Source organism: Hemibagrus wyckioides, linkage group LG19, assembly GCF_019097595.1.
Source record: "Hemibagrus wyckioides isolate EC202008001 linkage group LG19, SWU_Hwy_1.0, whole genome shotgun sequence".
NCBI classification, from domain to species: Eukaryota; Metazoa; Chordata; class Actinopteri; order Siluriformes; family Bagridae; genus Hemibagrus; species Hemibagrus wyckioides.
Window position 1 is genome coordinate 1591801 of NC_080728.1, and position 25812 is coordinate 1617612.

At 40.4% G+C, this 25812-nt stretch overlaps 1 protein-coding gene across 9 annotated transcripts in view; it reads left to right on the top strand.

Moving 5' to 3' along the window:
- Positions 1-25812, top strand: part of LOC131370162 (NACHT, LRR and PYD domains-containing protein 12-like) — a 404348-nt gene that overhangs the window by 26948 nt on the left and 351588 nt on the right. For 5 of the 9 annotated variants that reach the window (XM_058417310.1, XM_058417314.1, XM_058417311.1 and 2 more), the window contains exons 1-6: positions 2259-2418; positions 9221-9335; positions 9569-9685; positions 11000-11044; positions 11280-13058; positions 24861-25055. The exons of 1 other annotated variant lie outside the window; for it this stretch is intronic. In XM_058417310.1, the coding sequence (XP_058273293.1) occupies positions 9286-9335; positions 9569-9685; positions 11000-11044; positions 11280-13058; positions 24861-25055 (2186 nt within the window). In that variant the 5' untranslated portion in view covers positions 2259-2418; positions 9221-9285. Of the gene's footprint in view, positions 1-2258; positions 2419-8911; positions 8995-9220; positions 9336-9568; positions 9686-10999; positions 11045-11279; positions 13059-24860; positions 25056-25812 lie in introns of those variants that run through there. 3 more of the 9 variants (XM_058417307.1, XM_058417309.1, XM_058417308.1) reach the window with 2 other exon arrangements.

The following is a 25812-nucleotide window of genomic DNA, read 5'->3' on the forward strand; positions in this document are numbered from 1 at the left end:
CCATCTAAATTAGCCCGTATAAATCTCATGTATATTCTGACTGGGGCAAATGTGGGGCCCAACTGGGCAACATACATAAGGCCCATATTGGTCCCATTTTGTGAAGCCCATGTGGTATATACAAGAGCCCATTATAGGTTTTTCAGTGGGTACTGGACTCAGGATTAGCTTTATAGATTGTCAGATTTTATAAACTTTACCTAAAACTGGTACAATATCTCATCAGGCTAGCTCTAGAATGAGAATCAGGATCAATTATGAATATAATTTAAAGTTTCTGTCAGAAATTCTTAGATTCATATGGGCTAATTTAGATGGGGCCCACGTGGAACCCTCGGACAAACCCGTATGGGGCCCATGTTTCAAGCCCATAAGGTGCCACATGGGCCCCACCTTGCAATGTTGGCTGGGGTGTTTGCGCAGGGCGGGACAGTTAACAGCATTGAGTGGTTATTTAAGTTAAAAGAGACCAGCTTTGGTTAAAACACATCCGTTCATATCCTATATTTCATCTTTTATTTTAATTTTCCTTTTTTTGTACTACATTTTGAGGCGATTATATTCTAAGTGCATATTTTTATTTGCTGCATTCGTAGTTCTCGCAGTTTAACAGTCTTGTCCTAACAGCAGTATGTCAGTCATAGATACAACTATGTTTTAAATGTTAGTGTTTTAAAGTACCTGTTTAATTTGTTGGATAAATATTGACTGTCTTATTACGTATTTATTGGTGAATTATTTTGTTGAGTTTAGCAGAACACCACTGGTCACAGCATGAACTACATGTGTGTGATAGTTATTGCTTTAAATTATGTTTTGAACATATTTTTAAGTTCTGAAACTGATCATTTTGGTGTACACGAGACCAAGCCAAGGACTTGATCATTTATATTAAAGACTTTCAATATTTTGATGCGTTATAGTGAGTAATGTGTTTTATAATGTATGATGCATGTTTGGAAGTCCTTTATTACTAAGTTTAGAATGTTTTAAATTACTTGTTTAATTTTAAATTTAATTTAATTTAAATTTAATTAACTTGTTTTATCGTTAGCATACAGTAATATCAAAACAGTTGATTGAATCTTAGCAGAGAATTAAAATGAATTGCATTAATTAAAAAAATTAAGTATTTGCTTCAATGTTTATGTGGCCCTATGTTGGCAAGTTTAAGATAAAGGGACAATCACACAAGAAATATTTTTATATGGGGATCTTTTATTCCCGACTGCGTCTTACAGAGAAAACACAGCATAAAATATGTTAACCTTTGAGAGCTCTTAGCAGAAAGCAAATAAACATAAACGAAAAACAAGTAAAATCAATAAAGTCAATCAAATATCTACTCACTTATACAATACAGATGGCTACAGCTTAAATCTAAATCCTAAAGGCTACTGGCTAAAGTCCCCCCAAAAGAACTTAACCCTCAACAGACAACGGTAGCAGCCTCCTAAATAAAGAAAACAACAATTAGGAACTGCTTACACATCCATGTCACACTGCACATCACATCGATTATGTACACATGCAAAACATGTATTCAGCCAAGAAAATAAAACGTTTACATTAACAACAGAGGATGAAAATAAAGCAAACTTACAATTATCTTTGAACAGCAGAGAATACATGGAACTCTTCCAGAACCTTCTCCCCTCTGCATACAACAATATTTGACATTAGACAGTCATGTTAATCATCAATCTACGACATGTAGCACATGGTACAGCAATATATTAAATACAACTTACGTGCTCTCTCTTGGATACACAAAACACCTACTAACAATACCCCACCAGCGCTGAACAAAGCAACACTCCTCCTGTCCTTTTTTCCAAAGTTTTAATGTTTAATTTGCAAATCTTTAGAAGTAAAGTTTCTTCTGGCTCATGCTTTCCTTAGCATTTTTCCCGCTTCTCTGCCACGCATGGACCCAGCATGCACTGAGGCACAGAACAGTCTTAAAGGGGCAGCGTCCCTTTTTCGTGCATTTCCTATTATCTCATTCAACTAACATATACACACAAATCACAGGGGTTTTCCTTAAGCTTGCGCACTATTGTCCAAACCACTTGGTTACATTTATGTGATTTCATAATTAAATTGTACAAATTGTATACTCTGTATATTAAAACTTTTCAGCAGTTACTCATTAATACACTATTGTTAGACATGTCAAAAAAGATCACAACTCGACGTAAGATTTGCGGTTCAGTTCACAGCGAATCATCAAAAGAGCCGACTCAAAGAGTCAGAACGACACATCACTCTTTATGAATCGTTCTTCCGAAAGTGAAAGTGAGTCTCTCTGTCTCGACTCTGTGAAGCGTTTAGACAACTTAAAAATATATATATTTAACGCCACGCGGAAACGGTGATATTAATGTCACAGAACAAGGAGTTGTGTGTTATAAGGAGGTGAGTTGGCTGTTTCGATGGCGTATGTACTTGGTTTTATAGGCCTCTCAGCCTCTTCTGTTCAGTTTAATTAAACATTAAGCTGTTTGAAGGATATTGTTTAAAAATTTGAGTTTTATCATTTTTTACCTGAAACATGCAACTCTTGCTGATAGAACCGTATAGTGAACAATCTAAAATCAGCTGGAAACTACTGAGCACAGCCGCGTGCATCTTCTTTCACTGTTTGTTTTGGAGGTTTTCTCCCTTCATTCTTCTCTTTAGCAGATGAAATCACTCGGCTTTAGGTCTGGCTAACGTTTTTTTTTATTTTTTTTAGCGTTTTTTAGGTTTGCAGTTTCCCTCATGTTCTCTTAGTCTCAATTTTCATCATTTGTTTTACATATTCATAAATTTACTTGTACCCTTGTACAGCAGGCAGTAGTTTTCAGATATTGTTTACACACTTTGTGATTAAATTAACTGGGAATAAACACACAATTGCATATTATACAGTATATAGATGTGGTTCTTCATGGACATGATGTGTTCATTAATGGATGGAGATGATGGATATAGCAAATAATCTAGAACACAGTGTTTATTAAGAACAAAGCTAATAGCAAAAAAATCTAAATATGTAAGCCAGAAGTGTGGTCAAGAAAACAGGCACAGGTCATGAAACCAATTCAATCAGTGTATCAAATCCAAATCCAAATCCAAAAGGCAAAAAATACACGTGAAAACAGGCACAATAGAAAACAAAGAACAGCTCCGTAAGTAGTCTGAACTAAATACTTTGCACCGAAAAAGGATGTGAGTATGTTTTCAAGAGAAATTTGCAAAATACACATACAACAAGAAGGGGAGAAAAAAAACATTGAAACATTGAAAGGGGTTACACTTTCTTTGTAAATCATATTCTTCTATAACAGAAAAAAGACTTAATGCAGTTTTCCTTTTAATGAATTGGAGGGCTTTTGTAAAAGAAGTAAGCTCATTTTGAAATGCACAAAATGTTGGTTTCACCTTCAAGTACTTAGATTTATGTATATACTATTTTCCCAGTAAAAAGGTAGTTAACCAACAAGTCATTTTTTCTATTGTTCATTACAAGTCATTAGAAAATGTCCTATACAGTGAAGTTTCCAAGGTGAGATAGCTTTTGGTTAAGCCATTCATGAATGTCAAACCATAAGGCATCCATATATATTCAGTGAAAAAATAAATTTTCTGTGATTTCTATAATAGAAAATATACATTTATTAGAATCCAATCCAAATCTAAGTCTTAAGTATTCACTGGCTGGATAAGTCACATTTTAAATTTTAAAATGAATTTCTTTAATTTTGGGATATAAAGGGAATTTTAAATATTTGGTTCTAAGTTTGTGTCTTTCAAGAAATAATGTGTGTAGCAGGTTGTGCAGGGGACACAGAGCTGGGGAGAGCACAGTGAAAGCTTTACTGCATCAAAAATGAGGCACAGAAGAATTTAGGCAAGAGAAAAACCCAAGAAGAGAGAAAGTTAACTTATGAGTGAAAGTACACAGTTTAGCCAGTGACAATTATTACTAAAGGTGTCACCAATTTACCAGGTGAGTTACAAAACAAGATAGCCACACCTGACGATCTAGTGGACCCATGATCGAAGATCATTTTGTCACCCTACTGGTTTACCATCTTCTCATTTCTCATCTTCTGGTTAGCAGTGTGTTTCGTGCAATAAAACTGATTTTTGAAGCTGTTTCTTTTTATATAAAGCCCATTTTCCTCACCCTTCTAGGCCACTGTAATCAACTGATCAGAGTTCAGGTGAATTAAAATGAAAACAATTTGAATCTTTAAACTGTGTAAACACGTGATTTCTCTGGAGGACTGTAGATGAGTGTACATCAATATAATATAAATTGGTTTATTTGTACGTTCAAGTGGTTGGATTTTTTATGTGCATCTGTCATTAATGCATGTTCACCTCAAATCACATGCATTGTACTGTTCATGCTAAATTCCTGTATTAAAACTCACTAAGTAATAAAAGACCCTATTTGTACTGCAGGCAGGACACCTAACTCCATAGAGGTGGGGGGGTAGCCAAACTGGCACTCAAAGGGTGACCTATCCAAAGCTGAGTACCATAGTGTGTTATGGGTGTACTCAATCCACATTGGGTGTATAACCCATGTTGCAGGATTATAGGAGGCCAGACAATAGAGGGAGTGTACCCCTCTCTGTCTGACCATTTGACTCTGGGTGGAACCCTGAGGATAGGCTGGCCATGGTGCCTACTAGGCAGCAAAAGGCCTTCCAGAACCATCTAGCAAATTGAGGGTCCCAATCCGAGAACAAGTGAGAGGGGAAGCCATGTATTCATACAGCGTGCTTGCTGAGGGGAGTTTAGGCAGTGAGACAAATTTGCCTTTGAAAGTTAGTCCACAACAACTAGTGTTAGACTCATTCCCTGAGACAGTGGCAGTCTGGTGACGCAGTGTTACCATGGGCAGGACGGTATAGGTAGTGGCCGAAGTAGGCCATGAGGACCTGTATGGGGCTCTTTGTTTTAGGTGCACATCTGGAAAGATGCCTGGGGTGCACCTCCTTTATAGGTCCTGATGGTTGGGACAGGATAGCCCCCACCCCTATATCGGAAACATCCACCTCTACTATGAATTGGGTCTCAGGGTCCGGCATCAAAAGCACTGTATTCAGCCTCTCCTTCAAGGCCTCGAAAGCCTTCTGCGCTTAAGCAGCCCATATAAACTTGCCTTGGGTCTTCTTGATCAGAGCACAAAGTGGACTGGTACTAAAATTTAAATTTAATTTAAAAAAAGGAGAACTGAGGCCATTCCCTGGCTCCCTGGTCTTTAGCATCCTTAGCCTGTCACATAAGTTGTGACTTCACAAGTTCTGAGAAAGAAGCTAAATAAATCGGCAAATGTGTACAATATGCTCCTTCAGAGAGCTACTGAAGATTAAAAAATCATCGAGGTACACATAGTCAGGGGTGTGATTTCCACTGGGGACAGGGGGGACATGCCCCCCCCCCACTTTTCAAAGTCCTGTTTTTGTCCCTCCCACTTTTAAATGTTTGTTATGAATTTTTAACCACATGCCATCATCGCCACGGAGGAGCAGGACTGAGCTGGACACAGAGAGTCTGTCTGTGTCGATGCGTACGTCCGCATCCAAGAACGCCATGTGCACAATCTAAAAATAGCTGAGTGAAAGGTGTAATGTACAGGTATCACTGTTGTGGCACAGTTAGCAATGAAATGCCAGAAGCAGCAACAGATGACTTTAATGTCATCATGGATGAAAAGAAAGAATGGAGATGTGAGTTGGTTGATTCAGTAAATTAGCTCAGGTTAGGATAAACATATTTTCATGAACATTCTGTGTAGCATGAAAACTTGACTTTAAACCGCGCATTTTCTCTCAGCAGTGTATGACCAGCAGACTCTGGATACTAGTTTAATGTTAGAATCAATATGCTCATACCTCAGTGGTTTTCATATCAGAGGACAGATGAGGTGGACAGTTAGGATACATGGAAAGATTGAATGAATAGATGGAGACAATGTTCTTTATATTTTTTATGTTTGTGAGATTGTGTGCCAATCTTGCATCCTGTGTACCAAATAAGTAGTGTATCTATTGTTATCAATTTTCCCATCCTTTTGGATTATAGCAGTAAGGATTACAGATGGTTATTCCCACCCTGCTATAATACAGTGTTGGAGGCATAAAAATGATCTATTTTAGGTATTTGCAGTGATTAGTACAGAAAATAAGCACCATAAATGTAAATATTTTAATTTGTTCATTTTCTAAGAGTGGTTGTTTATTCATGAAAGACAATTATTAAAGTAATGATCAACATTTTCATATAATTACATATTAATGTTGCTGCTGTCTATCTGCAACTGACATTACAAAATAGTGATTCCACACACAGTATTTATAAAAGATTTTTGCTTTTTCTAAAGCCCTGCAGTTTGGTGGATGTGTCTCTGACATCCTGTGCAACAAGTGATTTATTTTATATTTTCATGTACAGCAGTTAGTTTAAAATAAAAGTTTGTTTAACAGTGGAAATTGAGTCTTACATTATTTAAAATTTGCCTGCTATTCTTTTTGACAGTATTTTTCATTAAATCAAATTAATCATTTCCTGGATTTTGTATCACCATAGTCCCTAAATGTATGTAAATGCATGAAACAGGATTCAAATCAAAAACATTTTCCCCCATTTTGTGACCCCCCCTTCTCAAACCATAGTTACACCCTTGCATATGTATATACATACAGCTCTGAAAAAAAAATAAGAGACTACTGCAAAATAATCAGTTTCTTATGTTTTTTTCCTACAGGTGCATGTATTGGCGAGATGAACAGTTTTGTTTCATTTTTATCCTAAATTCAAAATATAACTATTGTTATTTAGAGTGTATATTTGACAACACATCAAAATAACCCAAGATCATGCAGTATTTGCAGAGCTTTAACAACTCAAATAAAGCAAAATGCAAATAATTTGTAAACACATTGCTGTTGGGGAACTTTATACCACTCTTTTTGCAAAAAAGCAGACAGCTTTACTTGATGGTTTGTGACCATCCATCTTCCTCTTGATGACATTCCAGAGGTTTTCAATAGGGTTCAAATCTGGAGATTGGGCAGTGGTCTCATATATATATATACACACTATATTGCCAAAGGTATTTGCTCACCTGCCTTGACTCGCATATGAACTTAAATGACATCCCATTCCTAATCCATAGGGTTCAATATGACGTTGGTCCACCCTTTGCAGCTATAACAGCTTCAACTCTTCTGGGAAGGCTGTCCACAAGGTTTAGGAGTGTGTTTATGGGAATTTTTGACCATTCTTCCAGAAGTGCATTTGTGAGGTCACACACTGATGTTGGACGAGAAGGTCTGGCTCTCAGTCTCCGCTCTGATTCATCCCAAAGGTGTTCTATCGGGTTGAGGTCAGGACTCTGTGCAGGCCAGTCCAGTTCATCCACACCAGACTTTGTCTGTTCCCACAAAGTTGGGAGCATGGAATTGTCCAAAATGTCTTGGTATGCTGAAGCATTCAGAGTTCCTTTCACTGGAACTAAGGGGCCAAGCCCAGCTCCTGAAAAACAACCCCACACCATAATCCCCCCTCCACCAAACTTTACACTTGGCACAATGCAGTCAGACAAGTACCGTTCTCCTGGCAACCGCCAAACCCAGACTCGTCCATCAGATTGCCAGATGGAGAAGCGCGATTCGTCACTCCAGAGAACGCGTCTCCACTGCTCTAGAGTCCAGTGGCGGCATGCTTTACACCACTGCATCCGACGCTTTGCATTGCACTTGGTGATGTATGGCTTGGATGCAGCTGCTCGGCCATGGAAACCCATTCCATGAAGCTCTCTGCGCACTGTTCTTGAGATAATCTGAAGGCCACATGAAGTTTGGAGGTCTGTAGCGATTGACTCTGCAGAAAGTTGGCGACCTCTTCGCACTATGCGCCTCAGCATCCGCTGACCCCGCTCCGTCAGTTTACGTGGCCTACCACTTCGTGGCTGAGTTGCTGTCGTTCGGAAACACTTCCACGTTCTTATAATACAGCTGACAGTTGACTGTGGAATATTTAGGAGCGAGGAAATTTCACGACTGGATTTGTTGCACAGGTGGCATCCTATCACAGTTCCACGCTGGAATTCACTGAGCTCCTGAGAGCGACCCATTCTTTCACAAATGTTTGTAAAAACAGTCTGCATGCCTAGGTGCTTGATTTTATACACCTGTGGCCATGGAAGTGATTGGAACACCTGATTCTGATTATTTGGATGGGTGAGCGAATACTTTTGGCAATATAGTGTATCTAGAAGCAGTTCTGGTGTGTCTATAACCTATACAGATGTTGTAGAGAGTAAAATCAGATGGGTCAAATTCACACTATTTAGAAAAGCAAATAAACTATGTCAAAGCAATACAGAGACAAAGAGGTAGACTCTAATAGAACTCAGTACTGCCCAATCACAACACACATGTGAGCTCATGGAGGTGGGGCTTCATTTATTAGGCATGTAATAAGGAGAAGCAGAGAGCAGCCCAATGGTATCTTCCCAGTTTTAAGCTGCTTAATGTTTAGCAGACTTTTTTTCCCCCAGTGAATTCATCAATATTTTGTGATAAGCTCAGTCAAGCCAACTGGAGTAGAAGCTCTTGAGAGTAGCTCTTTCTTCCCCCAAAATATTTATTTTCAGTTTCTTTCCACAAGATGATTTTAATAAAGACAGATTTAATATTGATTCAGTTGGTCAGATTAGGGCATTTATCAGGCTGGTTGTATCTCATGCGTTGTATGTGTGAGACACTTTGTGAAGATAATTGGTTGTATGGACTTATGCAGGGCTCCGGACTCTTTTAAAAACCATCACAAAAACAGAAATACTTCTGCAGCTGAATTTAAAATACACAATCACAGGGCGTGTGTGTGTTTGTGTGTGTGTTTTTAGGATTGGCTCGAGATTCACTGTGACTGTATTCAGGATAAAGCACCGAAAATGAATGAGTAAATGATTTAGTGAGAATGTGAGAGGTCAGTCCCTGTGTGCAGGCTGATCATTCAGTACAGTAAACAAAGGATTTTTGTTCTTCTTACTTTTTTATACATTAATTTGAATTTAAAATACACTGTTGGTTTTGAAATTAGAGGAACATAAACTTTCTTTTTTTCCTTGAGGAAAAATTCTAACAATGTGAAATGTTTTGTGTAAACTTTTAACTGCACATTTGTTTTTTGTTTTGTTGGGTTTTTTTTCTAGGAGTGCGATTCATTCCTCTTCTAGACTCAGCTGTGTGCTTGTGCAAACTTTACTAATATTCAGAGATGAAGACTCCTGATCTGGACGCAGATGTTTCTCCACCCTCAAAAAATTGGTAACCTACAACGTCCTTGTGTTCTCACCATTAAATATTCATTTCTAAATTATTTGCTGAGAACATGTAATTGGATTAATTTAAAATTAACATTTTTAATATTAAATCTACCAGTCACCAAATGTCCAATTTTTTCATTGTAAGTAAAATTAAGGCTATTTTAAATTAAAGTGATTTAAAAACATTAAAGTGTGTATATAAATGAGCAAAGGACTGTGTATAATATTGTGCAGTAAACTCCAGGGAAAGAGATCAGAATCACCAGCACCCAGCTGTATCTCCATGAAGACTAATCAGTCTTTGGATCCTCCTCCAATGTTTAAAGATGAAGACTTCTCACTTCTACAAAGGTAACGGCTCCTCACTGTTAATGTCACTAAAGTCACACTTAAAGGGTGATTTGCAGTTTGTTGATTCATGCAAATTTCAATTATTTGCATAATCAGAAAAGAGAATGGGCTTTTGAATCCTGTTTGCCGCTTCTTCCAATGCCAAAAATAAACTTCAGTATAATTAAAGTTAACCTCATTCTTTCAAAAACCAGTAAAAGCTGTATATATTATATATTATTAAAAACTCCAAACTTTCCTTTTTAAAATGATGAAATTTTGTGATAAAAATGTAAAAATTAGCGGTTGCTGAGAGTCTAAGTATGTGACCCATTAAACTTTGACACTGAGAAAACCACTTTTTTTTTTACGAACTAAACCATCATTTGTAAACTTTAAATGTTATATCTTCGTATTATCATAGTTTCTGAAGTTAACAACAAAGAACTAAGGTGTTAGTAATTTCTTTTACATCTTGAAAATGTTCTGTATTTTAAAAGTGATATGACGCTTTAAATGTTAAAAGATGCAATTTTAATACTGTTGGAAGTGTACATAATTTCTTAAAAAGAAATTGTCTCTGGGTATTTCATTTAGCATCAATAATATAAATATATCTTAATTACATGTATTCATACATTAAAAATAATAGCCAGTTTAAATTGAAATATTGAAAAAGCAGGAAAAAATACACAAGACTACCAAATGTCATGTTTTATCGCCAAAACTGTTCTGCCACATGCCAGTTGCTTAAAAGCCATTTACATCAGAAAATGTTCTGAATTTTTTTATTAAATGTTCGAGCATTAAAAGATCACATTTCCAATTCTAATAAAGATATTTTTGTTTCTGTTTCTGCTTGTAATACTATGTTTATGTGCAAACACTAAACAAATCACTGTGGTTGCTACAGAAATGTGTTTTTGTTATTTTATTATTTCCTCCCACCTCCCAAACACATGCCAGTAGGTGGACTGGTGAACATAAATTGCCCCTATGTGTGATGCACTGGTGTCACATCCAGGCTGTAGTATTATACTGGCTATAGTTAGGGATTTTATACCTGTGAACCTTTCTGACAAGATTTCTGAAAAACTGTATCTTTATTTCTGTCTGTTTAGAACACTTTACCTGTTCATTCAGTGATGGATTCAGTCACCTCACACACAGCCATGCAGAAATAAATCTAGAATAATTAGAAGTAACATAGGACCAGAGTTTTTTCTTCTGGTTCATAATGTTCCTTAATCACATGTTATTTACTGTGTAAAATTAAGGTTTATGACTAGAATACAGAGGTTAATTGATAAATGATCAACTACAATTTTTGTTCAGTGTTCTACAGGAGGCAGGAGACAGAACAGAAATGATGATTACAGGGTAAGATCAAAACCAACATGACTGACACTGACACTGATATTATAAACTTCTTTTATTAAACTGTTATTAACTACAGAGTGATTAGATTATAGAAAACATACAGTAGATGAAGACAAACACATAGTGAGAACATCATAAAGAACTATCTGTGGTAACCAGTCAGAAAAAAGTGATCTTAAAGTCTAATAATTGAAGCCCATGTCTCACCACATCTTCCTGCTTCACCATATCACAGGAACCACCCAGAATCTGCTGCTGTAAATGAATTCCAGAAAAGGTTCAGATTAAATCTGATGAAGTTTCAGTGTTTGAATGGAGTGATAATAAACCTGGGAACCCAAACCCTCCTGAATGAGATCTACACAGAGCTCTACATCACAGAGGGAGACAGTGGAGAAGTCAATAATGAACATGAGGTGAGACAGATGGAGGCAGCGTCCAGGAGAACAACAGAGGAAACACCAATCAAATGCAATGACATCTTTAAGCCTTTATCTGAACAAGACAAACCCATCAGATCTGTGCTGACAAAGGGAGTCGCTGGCATCGGAAAAACAGTCTCTGTGCAGAAGTTCATTCTGGACTGGGCTGAAGGGAAAGCCAATCAGGACGTCCACCTCATATTTCCACTTCCTTTCAGAGAGCTGAATTTGATGAAGGACCAGAAACTGAGTCTGATGGAGCTCCTTCATGTCTGTTTTAAGAAAACAAAAGAAACAGAAATGTCCAGTTTGGAAAAGGTTCTGTTCATTTTTGACGGATTGGACGAGTGTCGTTTTCCTCTAGATTTCCAGAACACAGTGAGAGTGTGTGATGTAACTGAATCAGCATCAGTGCAGGAGCTGCTGATAAACCTGATCAAAGGGAATCTGCTTCCCTCTGCTCTCATCTGGATCACCTCCCGACCAGCAGCAGCTGATCAAATCCCCTCTGAGTGTGTGCATCGAGTCACAGAGGTACGAGGGTTCAATGACCCTCAGAAGGAGGAGTACTTCAGGAAGAGAATCAGTGACCAGAGCCTGGCCAATAACATCATCACACACCTGAAGTCATTAAGAAGTCTCTACATCATGTGCCACATCCCAGTGTTCTGCTGGATTTCAGCCACTGTTCTAGAGAGAATGTTGGGTGAAGCAGAGAGTGGAGAGATCCCCAAGACTCTGACTCAAATGTACACACACTTCATCATTCAGACAAACATCATAAGAGAAAAATTCTCCAAGAAGCAGGAGAGTGATGAAGAAATGCTTCTTAAACTGGGACAACTGGCTTTTCAGCAGCTGAAGAAAGGGAACCTGATCTTCTATGAGGAAGATCTGAGAGAGTGTGGCATTGATGTGAGAGAAGCAGCAGTGTACTCAGGTGTGTGTACACAGATCTTCAGAGAGGAGTTTGGGCTTCACCAGAGTAAAGTGTACTGCTTTGTTCATCTGAGCATTCAGGAGCATCTCGCAGCTCTGTATGTGCACCTGACCTTCATGAAGGAGAAGAGAAATGTTCTTATACAGAATCAGGTCTCTGAACAGGAACAAGCAGAAATTACAATCTCCGATGTACACAAGAGTGCTGTAGATCAGACTTTAGAAACTCAGACTGGACATCTGGATCTTTTCCTTCGCTTTCTTTTGGGTCTCTCAATGGAGTCCAATCAGAAACTCTTACATACTTTAGTACATACACAGACAGGAAGTAGCTTTCAGAGCATAAAGGAAACAGTTAAGTACATTAAGATGATGATCAATGAAGATCTTCCCACAGAGATGTCCATCATTCTGTTCCACTGTCTGAATGAACTGGGTGATAATTCTCTAGTGGAGGAATTCCAACTCTACCTGAAATCTGGAAAACAAAGTGACCTCTCTTCTTCACAGTGGTCTGCTCTGGTGTTTGTGTTACTGACCTCAGCACAGGAGCTGGAAGAATTTGACCTAAGTAAATATTTCAGTACAGAGAAGATAACAGAAACTGTTGTTCTGAAGATGATGCCTGTGATTGCAGCATCCAGAAAAGCAATGTAAGTAAAGCTGAATATAACTGTTCTACTGTTACAGTGTTAGAAAGAGAGAAACTGAAAACACTCTGAATAATATGGACTTTGGGATGTTTTGACCTGAAAATGATACAGAATTGAGTTAATTTAAATGGATAAATAGATAAAATAAGGAATACAATTGCTTGAACAAAAGAATAAGTCTGAAGATCAGTTATTAAACTTATGTACTAAGCAGGTGATTATATCTGAGGAGAAAAAGCTTGTTTTGAATTAATTACATAGTATCTTGAAATAATTATGAAGTTTCATGAAGTTATGATTATCACATGATAATACTGGTTTTATGTTGGATATTTGATGCATGTTCACACCTATGAACATGATAGAACCATGTTAATTGTAATGCAAAATTGTAATCCCAAAAAAGTTTTTTTTATTAGGTTTTATTTGAAATAGAAATAGACTTTCATAGAAAGCTGACTTTGAAAAGCCTTATACTCATTAGAGGAAACACTTATTTACATTTTTTATAATAATAATAATAATAATAATAATAATAATAATAGTTATTGTTGCTGATATTTTATTAATATTTTACCCCAACACAAATGTACAATACAACACAGTATAAGCGGAAAACCACAGTGGACTGTAGTATATTGTTTGTCATTGTATGTAGCTGTAGAACCGTAACTGTGTGTGTGTGTTGGGGGTGTTGGGGGGGCTGGGGGGGGAGACAGACATGAGAGGACTATCACAAAAAGTATTGATAGAAAGAAGGAAGAAGAAACCTTAAGAGACATTAATCAGACTGTAAAGGGAACCGCATCCTCATCTGTGTGACATTCATTCATTCATTCATTCATTCATTCATTCATTCATTCATTCGTCTCCCGCTTATCCGTAGCCGGGTCGCAGGGACAGCAGTCTAAACAGGGATGCCCAGACTTCTCTCTCCCTAGCCACTTCCTCCAACTCTTCCGGGGGAATTCCAAGGTGTTCCCAGGTCAGCCGAGAGACATAATCCCTCCAGTGTGTCCTGGGTCTTCCCCGGGGTCTCTTCCCGGTGGGGCATGCCCGGAACACTTCCCCTAGGAGACGTCCAGGAGGCATCCGAAACAGATGCCCAAGCCACCTCAACTGGCCCCTTTCAATGTGGCTCTACTCCGAGCTCCTCCCGGGTGACAGAGCTCCTTACCCTATCTCTAAGGGAACACCCTGCCACCTTACGAAGGAAACTCATTTTGGCCGCCTGTATCCAGGATCTTGTCCTTTCGGTCATGACCCAAAGCTCATGACCATAAGTAAGAGTAGGAACGTAGATTGACTGGTAAATCGAGAGCTTCACCTTTCGGCTCAGCTCCTTCTTCACCACAACAGACAAGTACATAGACCACATTGCTGCTACCGCTGCACCAATCCGTCTGTCAATCTCATGCTCCATCCTTCCCTCACTTGTAAACAAAACCCAGGGATACTTAAACTCCTCCACTTGAGAGAGGAACACCCCTCCAACGTGGAGGGGACAAACCACCTTTTTCCGGGCGAGAACCATGGCCACGGATTTGGAGGTGCTGATCCTCATCCCAGCCGCTTTGCACTCGGCTGCAAACTACCCCAGCACACACTGTAAGCCCTGGCTCGAAGGAGCCAACAGGACATCATCTGCAAAAAGCAGAGGTGAAATCCTATGATACCCAAATCTGGACTCCCTCCGCCACCTGGCTGTGCCTAGAAATTCTGTCCATAAAAATAATGAACAGAACCGGTGACAAAGGACAGTCCTGCCGGAGTCCAAAGTGCACTGGGAACAGATCTGAATTACAGCTGGCAATGCAAACCAAGCTCCTGCTCCAGTCATACAGAGACCGAACAGCCCTTAACAGAGGGCCACGGACCCGATACTCCCAGAACACCTCCCACAGAATGCCACGAGGGACACGGTCGAATGCCTTCTCCAAGTCAACAAAACACATGTGGACTGGTTGGGCAATCTCCCATGAACCCTCAAGCACCCTGTGAAGGGTATAGCGGTGGTCCAGTGTCCCATGACTAGGACGAAAACCACATTGTTCCTCCTGAACCCGAGGTTTGACTAAAGGTCGGACTCTCCTCTCCAGATCCCTGGAATAGGCTTTCCCTGGGATGCTGAGGAGTGTGATCCCCCTGTAGTTGGAACACACTCTCCGATCCCCCTTCTTAAAAAGAGGGACCACCACCCTGGTCGCCCAGTCCAGAGGCACTGTCTCTGACTGCCATGCTATGTTGCAGAGATGTGTCAGCCAAGACAGCCCCACAACATCCAGAGACTTAAGGTACTCAGGGCGACTCTCATCCACTCCCAGTGCCTTGCCACCAAGGAGCTGCTGGACTACCTCAGTGACTTCAGCTTGGGTAATGGATGAATCTACCTCTGGGTCCTCAGCCTCTTCTTCCTCTACAGAAGTCAGTAGGATTGAGGAGATCCTCGAAGTATTCCTTCCACCTTCCGACAATATCCCCAGTCATGGTCAGCAACTCTCCACCTGCACCATAAACAGTGTTGGCAGAGAGATGCTTACCCCTTGTGAGGTGCCGGATGGTCTGCCAGAATTTCCCTGAGGCTGACCGATAGTCCTTCTCCATGGCCTCACCAAACTTCTCCCAGACCCGGGTTTTTGCTTCCACAACCTCCCGGGCTGCAGCTCGCTTGGCCTGCCAGTACTCATCAGCTGCCTCCGGGGTCCCACGAGCCAACTAGGCTCAATAGGACTCTTTCTTCAGCTTGACAGCATCCCTTACTTCCAGAGTCCACCACTGGGTTCGGGATTGACGCTATGACAGGCACCAGAGACCTTACGGCCACAGCTCCTGATAGCTGCGTCAACAATGGAGGAGGAGAACATGGTCCACTCGGACTCAATATCCCCAACCTCCCTTGGAATCTTGTCGAAACCCTCCCGGAGGTGGGAGTTGAAGACCTCCATAACAGAGGGTTCAGCCAGACAATACATTTGGGTCTGCCAAGTCTGTCCGGCATCCTCCTCCGCAAGCAGATCCAACTCACCACCAGGTGGTGATCAGTTGACAGCTCAGCCCCTCTCTTCACCCGAGTGTCCAAGACATATGGCCGAAGGTCAGATGACACGATCACAAAGTTGATCATTGACCTCTGGCCTAAGGTATCCTGGTACTATGCGTACTGATGGGCACCCTTATGCTTGAACATGGTGTTCAATATGGACAAACTGTGACTAGCACAGAAGTCCAATAACAGAACACCATGGAGTCCCCAGTCGGGGCACCTTCCAGCAGGCCTCGTAGGGTCTCCAAGAAGGTTGGGTACTCCACACTGCTGTTCAGCCTGTAAGCTGAAACAGTGAGACCCCTATCCCCCACCTGAAGGCGCAGGGAAACCACCCTCTCGTTTACCGAGGAAAACTCCAACGCATGGCAACTGAGCTGGGGGACTATAAGCAAGCCCACCCCAGCCCACCGCCTCTCACCATGAGGCACTCCAGAGTAGTAGAGGGTCCAACCTCTCTCAAGGAGTTGGGTTCCAGAGCTCAGGCTGTGCATGGAGGCAAGCCCGACTATCCTTAGCCGGTACCGCTCAGCCTCCCCCACCAGCTCAGGCTCCTTCCCCCCAGTGAGGTGACATTCCATGTCCCAAGAGCCAGAGTCTTTAACCAGGGTTTGGGTTGTCTAGGCCCCCGGCCATGACGGCTACCCAAAACACATTGAACCAGCCCCTTATGCTCCTTCCTGCGGGTGGTGGACCTACGGGAAAACGGGCCTACGTCGCTCTTTCAGGCTGTGCCCGGCTGAGTCCCATAGGCACAGACTTGGCCACCAGGCGCTCGCCTGCATGTCCCAGCCCCAGGCCTGGCTCCAGGTTGGGGCCCCAGTAATGGTCCTTGGTTTTTTGTTTTTTTTTCCCCCCCATGAGGGGATTTGAACCGCTCTTAGTCTGACCCATCACCTAGGACCCATTTGCCTTGGGAGACCTTACCAGGTGCACTTGGCCCCGACAACATGGCTCCTAGGCTCATTTGGGTACTCAAACCCCTCTACCACAATAAGGTGGCGGTTCAGGGAGGGAATTCAATTCAATTCGATTCAATTCAATTCAGTTTAAAAACAGATTAATGTTAGACAAAATCATTCCTACTGAGCAAGCCTGTGGCAAGGAAAAGCTCTTAGATGGTATGAGGAAGAAACCTTGAGAGGAAGCAGTCTCAAAAATGGAACCCATCCCCATTTGGGTGACACTGGAGAGTGTGATTATGTACAGTGTCCCTTCTACAGTCATATAAAGTCAGTTAGATTTGTGTGATTTAGACACAGCATTTTTAAAATGTTGTTGCTTGTATTAATTAGGAGGTTTTGTCATCCTCAAAGTCCACATAGGCTTACTATCATTGCCTTGAATACCCATAGGGTTGGTCTCTTCTTACTGAAGGTCTACTGGAGCTGGCACAGTACTGGCTGTCTCTAGATGCCTCTGGATGGGTAGAAAAAGGGAAACAAGTGGAAAGCATAGCGTAGCTGCTGTTCATAATATTAGTAAGTACTAGATGATAATGTGCATTTGATCAGATGTAGTGGAGCACAAGGTTATGGGATGTATTATGTATATGCCAGGCTAAAGAGGGGTCTAATCTACGGTTAAACTGGAAGACTGTCTGAGCCCTGAACACTGTCAGGAAGGCTATTGCAAAGTTTAGGAGTTAAATATGAAAATGCTCTACCCCCTTTTGTAGACTTTGCTATTCTGGGAACTACAAGAAGTCCAGACTTTTGTGATCTTATGGAGCATAGTGGATTGTAGCGTATCAGAAGACTGGTTAGATACATGGGAGCTAAACCATTTAGAGCCTTGTATGTAAGTAGTAATAGTTTGTAATCAATTCTAAATTTAGCCAGTGCAGGGATGATAATATTGGGGTTATATGCTGTCAGAGGTTGAACATCCACAATTTTGTCCCTGATACTATCAATTGTTTTGTTAGTCTAGCCACTGTACTAAATAAGAACCTGGGATTGTTTTGGATGCTTTCTATCAGTTTGCTTAGGTGCTCGGTCCTACCAGCTTTTAAAGCCTGTCTATAACTGGACAAACTGTCTTTATACGCAATTCTAAAAACTTCTAATTTAGTTTTTACTCCACTTTCGCTCGAGGCTACTCAAGGTTGCTCTTGAGGTAATAAGTGTGACTATTTTACCTTGGTACCTTGTGTTTTATCTCTAAACTTTTTTAATCGTATGGAGGCAACAGTGTCTATTGTGCTAGTGAAGATAGTGCCTATGCTGTTAGTCCCTTTACCTACATCATCTGTGTTTAGGGGTGAAGTAAGAAGTTGAGACAGATCTGGCAGATTATTGTGAATCTGTGGTCAGAATAATAGTTCTACCGAATCAATAAAGCGGTGAGACACAGCTAATCTCTTCTACAGGGAGAGTGTACATTCATTCATTGTCTCCCGCTTATGGTCAGAAATTTGATCACTTTGAGGTAGAATATCTATATCAGTGACATCTACTCTATGTGATAATTGAACCTAGCATATGATTAAAGGGATGAGTTGGTCTAGTGATGTTTTGTTTAATCCCAAAGGAATTAGTAAATCCATAAATGCAAGTCCTAAAGCATCATTGCATCGTCTGTGTGAATGTTAAAGTCTCCTACAATTAACACTTTATCAAAGTTAACCAATAGGTTTGAGAGTAAATTCTTTAAGAAAACCAACATAGGGCACTTGGGGTCTATATACGGTGACCAGAGCAAGTGATAGCAGGGATTTTTTGTTATGTATGTCTGTGTGCAACATTAAGGACAAGCACTTCAAATGAGTTAAACCTGGATCCTGTTTTCTGAGTAACAGTAAGAAAATTGTTATAGATAGTTGCAACACCACTTCCACGACCAGTCTGATGTGGCTCATGCATATAGATATCCTGACAGAAGACTCATTCAGACTAATGTAGTCATTTGGTCTAAGCCAGGTTTTGGTAAGGCAGAGTGCATCAAGATTATAACCAGAGATCATTTCATTGACAGTAAGTGCTTTGGGTGCAAGGGTGCACTTGTATCAGGCTGGTGAGTTAAACAGTATCTATCATAGTTGAGATCTGAGTTATGACTTACCAGTCAGATGGTACCACCAGTGTCCATGGTACCAGTGTCCTGAAGATGTTGTGCGAGAGGGCTACTGCTCAAAATCTGCTGGGGTGCAGGCCATCAGCACGGTAAAGCCTAGGACACTCAAAAAATATTCCAGTAACCAACAAAGAAATTTCTGATCTTGATACCATGCCCCTTCTGATCTTGACAGCATGACCCGGAGGCATTCCGGGTAGATATCTTGAAAATGTGCAGCAGTGGTGGGGGAGAGGTCCTCACCCAGGGACTGGTGTTCTGCTGCTGCTGCTGCACCCAGGCTCTGTGGTACCCTGCTGCCAGAGTGAATGACACCTAGGCACACTAGGCCTGGACAGAGAAACACGTGGAGTTGAAGTTGTGGGAATATTTGAATTTACTTGGGACAGCTGAGCGTCAGTCTGGGATGATTCCAGCTGTTGTTGCAGCTGGGCCTGCTTCACCTGTAGATCGCAAATCTTCTTCTCCACAGCCTCAGGCTCCAAATTCCCCGAGCGCAGCTCAAACATGTCCTCATCTGCACTCAAAAGCAGACACACAGCTGACAGTTGAGAGCAGCAAGTACAGCAGAGATGATTGATGTAAGAGAACGTAAACACTAGTGGTAGCCAGTCTAGCGATGCTAATGGGTTAACCAGCTAGAAGCGGGTGTTCTGGAAAACAAATCAAACTAGCAGGTCTGTAGAGAAGAAGCAGTCAGGAACACTGGAAGCTCAGGAATAGCATGTCTAGCTTGACAGAGAGAGAGAGAATTAGGTATGTGTGTATGGTTGGACATCTTTCAAACATCCTGCTTCACCAAACACTATGCCCATGATCCTTCTGCTCCTTTACTTTACCTAAGAAAAACTATACATAGAAAGCTTGACTAAACAATTGTGTTTTTAGTCTGGACTTAAACAGTGAGACTGTGTATGAGTCCTGAACACTAATTGAAAGGCTGTTCTATAACTGTGGAACTTTGTAAGAAAAAGCTCTGTCCCCTCCTGTAGACTTTACTACTTAAGATACCAACAAATAGCCTGCATTGGTTCAGAGTAGGTGTGGAGGATCATAAACCAAAAGGTTGCTCAGGTATTGTGGTGTGAGAACATTTAGTGCTTTATAGTAGTAATAGTAATGGTATTTAATAATCAATGTAAAATTTGACTGGAAGCCAGTGCAGTGCGAATAAGATTGGAGTGATATGTTCAGATCTTCTGGTTCTAGTTATGACTCTAGCAGCTGTGTTCTGGACTAACTGGAGCTTGTTTGTGCGTCTACTGAAACATCCAGACAGTAAGGCATTACAATAATCCAACCCAGAGGTAACAAACTAGTGAACTAGTGTTTCTGCATCATGTAGTGGCATTATATTCCTTATCTTAGCAATATTTAAGAATAATAGTTAAGCAGTAAGAAGTTAGTGAGCATCCACTTTTTATTTTATAATTTTTATCATCTATTGGGATACCATCAGCCTAAAATTGGATTTTCTTTTTTTACATTTTGTAAAAAAAAAAAATTAAAAAAAAAAAAAAAAACAGGGAAAGATAAGAGCAGAAAAGTTAGGTTTTAAGATGTCGTTTGAAGACAGTCAGAGACTCTGCTGTACAGACATCTAGGGGAAGTTCATTCCACCACCTCGGTGCCAAAAGAGAGAAGAGTCTGGATGAATACATACCTTTTGTCCTGAGAGATGGTGGGACCAGTTGGGCAGTGCTAGTGGATCGGAGGGAGCGAGGTGCAGTGCGAGGAGTAATAAGATCTTTGAGGTAAGATGGTGCTGGTCCATTCTTGGCTTTGTAGGCAAGCATCAGTGTCTTGAATCTGATGTGTGGAGCTACTGAAAGCTAGTGGAGGGAACGCAGCAGTGGGGTGGTGTGGGAGAACTTAGGCAGGTTGAAAACAAGCTGTGCAGCTGCATTTTGGATCATTTGCAGTGGACGAATTGAATTCAGAGGAAGACCTGACAGGAAAGAGTTGCTGTATTGTCAGAGAAGGTGCAGAGTGAGACCCAAATGCAGATTTGGACAGGAATGACAGTTCAAAGTCGTTAATAAAGGTACATCATTCCAGACAAATAAAGCAAACAAAAGGTGAGTTGGATCACAGACAGCAATGGAAATAGTTCAAAAATACGAATAGGAATTAATAGGCTAGGAATTAATCCTAGGCACAGAGAACACCCCCCCATTATCCATTACCCCTGATCTGTTCTTACTGAAAGAAATAAATAACCATCAAAGAAAGACCACAAAAGATTCATTGGTGAAACAATATTTAGAAAGTGTGGCAGTACTAGATAGGGTCTATGCTTAGGTAACCCCACAACCTTTCTCCCTACGCTTACATTTGAACCATGACTCAAGATAACCGACTATGCCACCCCGGGGGCCTATTACCAGGGACTCACCCGTCACTTAAGTTCACCGGACACACAGGTTTAGTTACGGCTGAGTCAGGTATCAGACCAGAGTTGACCACACAAATTTTTATTATAAATAGCAGTACACATAAAACAACCAAACAATCACCAGTTTTACCTCTCCAGAATTGGATGCTGGCCTCCCTAAGCCAGAGGACACCAAACTCATGTGCACCCCAACACCACAGCACATACACAACACCACTGCAGTTGTCAGATACACCACCATCAACACGCAGAAAAGGCACACACTCTGGCCATCGCTGGCTGCCCCAACTGAAGGGAAAAATAACACATTGCAGGTTTCAAACAATCACACACACCATTCGTTCTCAAACAAAAAGCAAACAAGATTTACAATTATCAGCACAACATATCATGAAGAGAAAATCAGGAAAACAAAAAAACCAATAGCAAACTGATGAATATCAATAAAAAAAAAGAAACCCAAAATACATTAAGCAGATGCACTTATCAATAAGAAATAAACCAAATCAGGAACAACACTGTTTAAGGAGAATACAAAGGAAACAAGCAAAAGAAAATAAGGAAAGAGAAAATGATACAGAAACTTAAACTACAACACGAAATGGTGACATGTGTGTGAGCCAAACACACCTACACACGCCACTCCCGGCTATGATTTAACGTTGTACCTTCAGCCGTTCAACCTGGAGAATTATAAAACAATAAACATCAATACTGGTATGCGTCATGGTGCCTACAGAACCGCCAGAGGGAGCCCTTGCCCGAGTATTGACTGTGTGCAAGCGGTTTCCGGTTTTAGGGCTTTTAAGCAGTGTGCTTCAGTCAGTCCAACGCGAAGCATCGTTTCCTAGTGTCTCGAGCCAAACCTTGATTATATTACCTTCATTGTTCTGTGTATGACCTGTGCCTGTTTACCTGGTTTAGCATTTTTGGATTTCGTTTTTGTTCTCGTTCTCTCTCTATCGTGTTTGCTTTTCCGGTTTTGACCCTTTTTGCTTTCCACTGTGTTTACGATTTTCTGCCTGCTGGATATAATAAACTGCCGCATATGGATTCTAATCCTTCCACATCCAGCGAGTCTTTACAGTATGCCCAGTTCTCAACATTGCGAGCTGGAGCGGAAGAAAAGGATTACATCGAACTCAAGGCACAGACCCAGCAGCAACTCTCCTAGATTCTGCCGCACCGATGGCTTGGTCCAGTAGCTTAACCACACCAGCCAAGATCGCGGTGTCTGAATGATCGGTTATGACGATCAGGTAAATCTTTTTACAAAATAGTCCAGCGTCTTAATGGTCACACGAGCGACCGCAGAAGCAACTCTCCGCGATGGTCATACGAACATGAAAGCCGAAAGCCTGATAATCCTGATAACATACCTGATAATCGTCAGTTTAACCCACACAAGGATTCCCTCTAACGATGAACAATACATGCTTCCAGTTCGGCTCCTCAGTCCACACTAAAAATAAAGCAGTCTTGAATAACAACCAGTCCACCATGTGGATGTAACAACTCTTACCTCACAGGCATTCACACAGAACTCCGGAAATGAGGCAATGCTAGGTAGGGGGTGCTTCCCAATGATGTCACTACTGCTCATTTTATACACTTGGATCAAAAGCCCAATCAAGTCCCAGCCTGATCACTCTTAAAGAGACAGTTCTGCTTGTACTCTGGGAATATAGCTGCAGGAGTCATCTCAGAGTTGGACATTAAAATACTGTAGGTAAAAGAACATCTAATGTCTTTTCTGTTTTGCAGTCAGTTCTAACAGATTGCATTCATCTGGCCCTTCAGTGGGTAGAAGAGGTTCATATACCTCAAGCTGTTACTTGCTGATTCTTTATTAAGTCTTAGGAGTCTAAAAAATTGAAAATCTGACAACAATTTTCAGCAATAAATGTTGATGATGAGCTAAAAATGAAGGGGTAAATTTAAAGGATATTTAAGAAAAGATGGCAAGAAACACAGGAAGGAAAGGGAAGACACAGGAAATAAATAAAGAAGTAAGATATGTGAGACAGGTTTGTAGCAAAAGAAGGAATGACACGATAATATCACTACTCTGTTTTGGACACAGCACTGAATCTTTCCCTTTTTTAAATTAGTAAACACAATACAGGACTGTGCAGCAAATGTGGATTTCCACAGAACTCAGCTCATACAGGTATTTTAGTCTGTATGAGTAAAAAAGTTATGAAAGATCTTGCTGAACAGTAATTCAACAATGACCAAAGTATTATTAGAGTATTATAATTATATTTACATTTGTTTTCCTTTATTTGGTGTCACACTCCACCCTACTAGTTGGTGGAAATGCACAAACGCTGGTTTTCCAACCTCCATTAAATCCAGATGAAGAAGAAGGGGTTTGGTTTTGCTGAGTGATCGCTAATTCACTAATTTTCATTGCATACATCATACACACCTTTGGTATTATGGTGTATGTATTGACTGTCATTATCCTCTTCTACCATGTTGAATCATTATTTGAATGACAGTATTACGTTCTGTAAAGTTTAATGTGACAGCTACCGCTAAGTTGCTACTGCTTAAGTTGCTAGCCCAATGCAGTTCATGTTGGGACACAAACATGTGACTGAGTGAATCAGAGATCTCATACCATACAGTTTTATTTTAAGTACACAGTGAATACAATATGTAATAAAATATTTAATAAAACTTAGTTTAGTTTTAATTCATAAAACTACTCAACACTGAGATGTTGAAATGTGAGCTCATATATACAATATTTCTTGTGAAACTGGTTTAATTTTATTCACCATTGTGTTTCTCACCACTGTGAAGTGTATGTATGAAATAATGTGTATGAGAATACAGCACAAATCACAGCCCATATTAACTCAATAAGAGACAATCCCATATTATACAGGACAAGGGGGCAACCCTACTCTAGATACTAGCTAGCTAGCTGTAGTAAACCATTAACATTACCCATTTTAATCACATCAACATGTGAAAGCAAGAAAGTGAACAAATTGACTGAAAGTGAATAATTAATGTAAGTTATTTTTTTCCTGGTATTTTCCTGGTGTTTTGGGTTTTCAGTTTTTCCTTTTTTGTGTTTTTACACATCAGATATATCACCAAATGATAGTAAACTTTTGTGGTGATCCAGGGTCCCTAAGCTAACACTTATACAACTTATAGGAAGAAACAGCCTTGAGAATGTTTACAACAGATGTATCAGTTGGTTCAGTTTTGAGGGTGTGTTTGATAATTCGCATTAGTGCAAGTTCATTATGTTTTATTTTATTTCCTTCAGTATCAGCTGTGATTCACTTGGAGTGAAAAGTTGGTCAGCTCTGGACTCAGCACTCAGATCAGAAACCTCCAATCTGAGAGAACTGCATCTGACTGTGGAAACACTGGATCTGTCCAGGAATAATCTAGGAGACTCAGGAGTGAAGAGTCTCTCTGCTGTACTGGAGAATCCTCACTGTAAAGTGGAGACGCTGAGGTAAGATCATCTCTCTGAGAGTCACAATAACTCACTAAAAGCAGCAGCAGTTATATACAGCATTTTCTGTCACATGCAGAACAAATAGATTAGTCATTACGTGATGTTTTCTCTCCAGAATCACTTGTGTTAAATAAATAAATAAATGAGAGAATCTTTTACAAAACCTGACTCCTAACTGACTTTAAAAGTCTTGTAAACTTAATATCAATAATTCTAAATAACAGCAGCAGTGGTGGAACTACAGGGGCCTGGGCCCACCCATTTGGAGTCCTGGCCCACTTAAATAAGCTGTTATAATGTTACCGTTATTCAAAAACCCCAGTTCTTACTCTCTAGAAGCTGCTGCTTTAAGAAGCTGCATTGAGTGACGTTGCTCACTAACATGTCTGTGAGGTGTGTAGCCGTGTAACAGACTAGTTCAATAAAGAGTTTATCTTCTCTGAAACAGACGCTACACCGTGTCTTTTTCTCTGAAACTCATACACTATAATCAGAGGATATAATAAGATGAAATGTGTTTCAGTTTTTTAAAGACTGGAGCTCGCTGTCAAAGAGGAGATTGAACTCAGATGATAGCTGAAAAACAGAACTGCAGTTGATTGAAGAGTGAAGGGGCAACACCAAAACAGTCATTTTTAACTCCAATAAAATCTTGATGTGTCTGTACACTTCATCTTTAATCACAGGAATTAGAGTAGGTCTGCCTTCCATTTTTCCTGCCTTCCAGGAAAGGCTTTCACTCTAGTTTAATGTG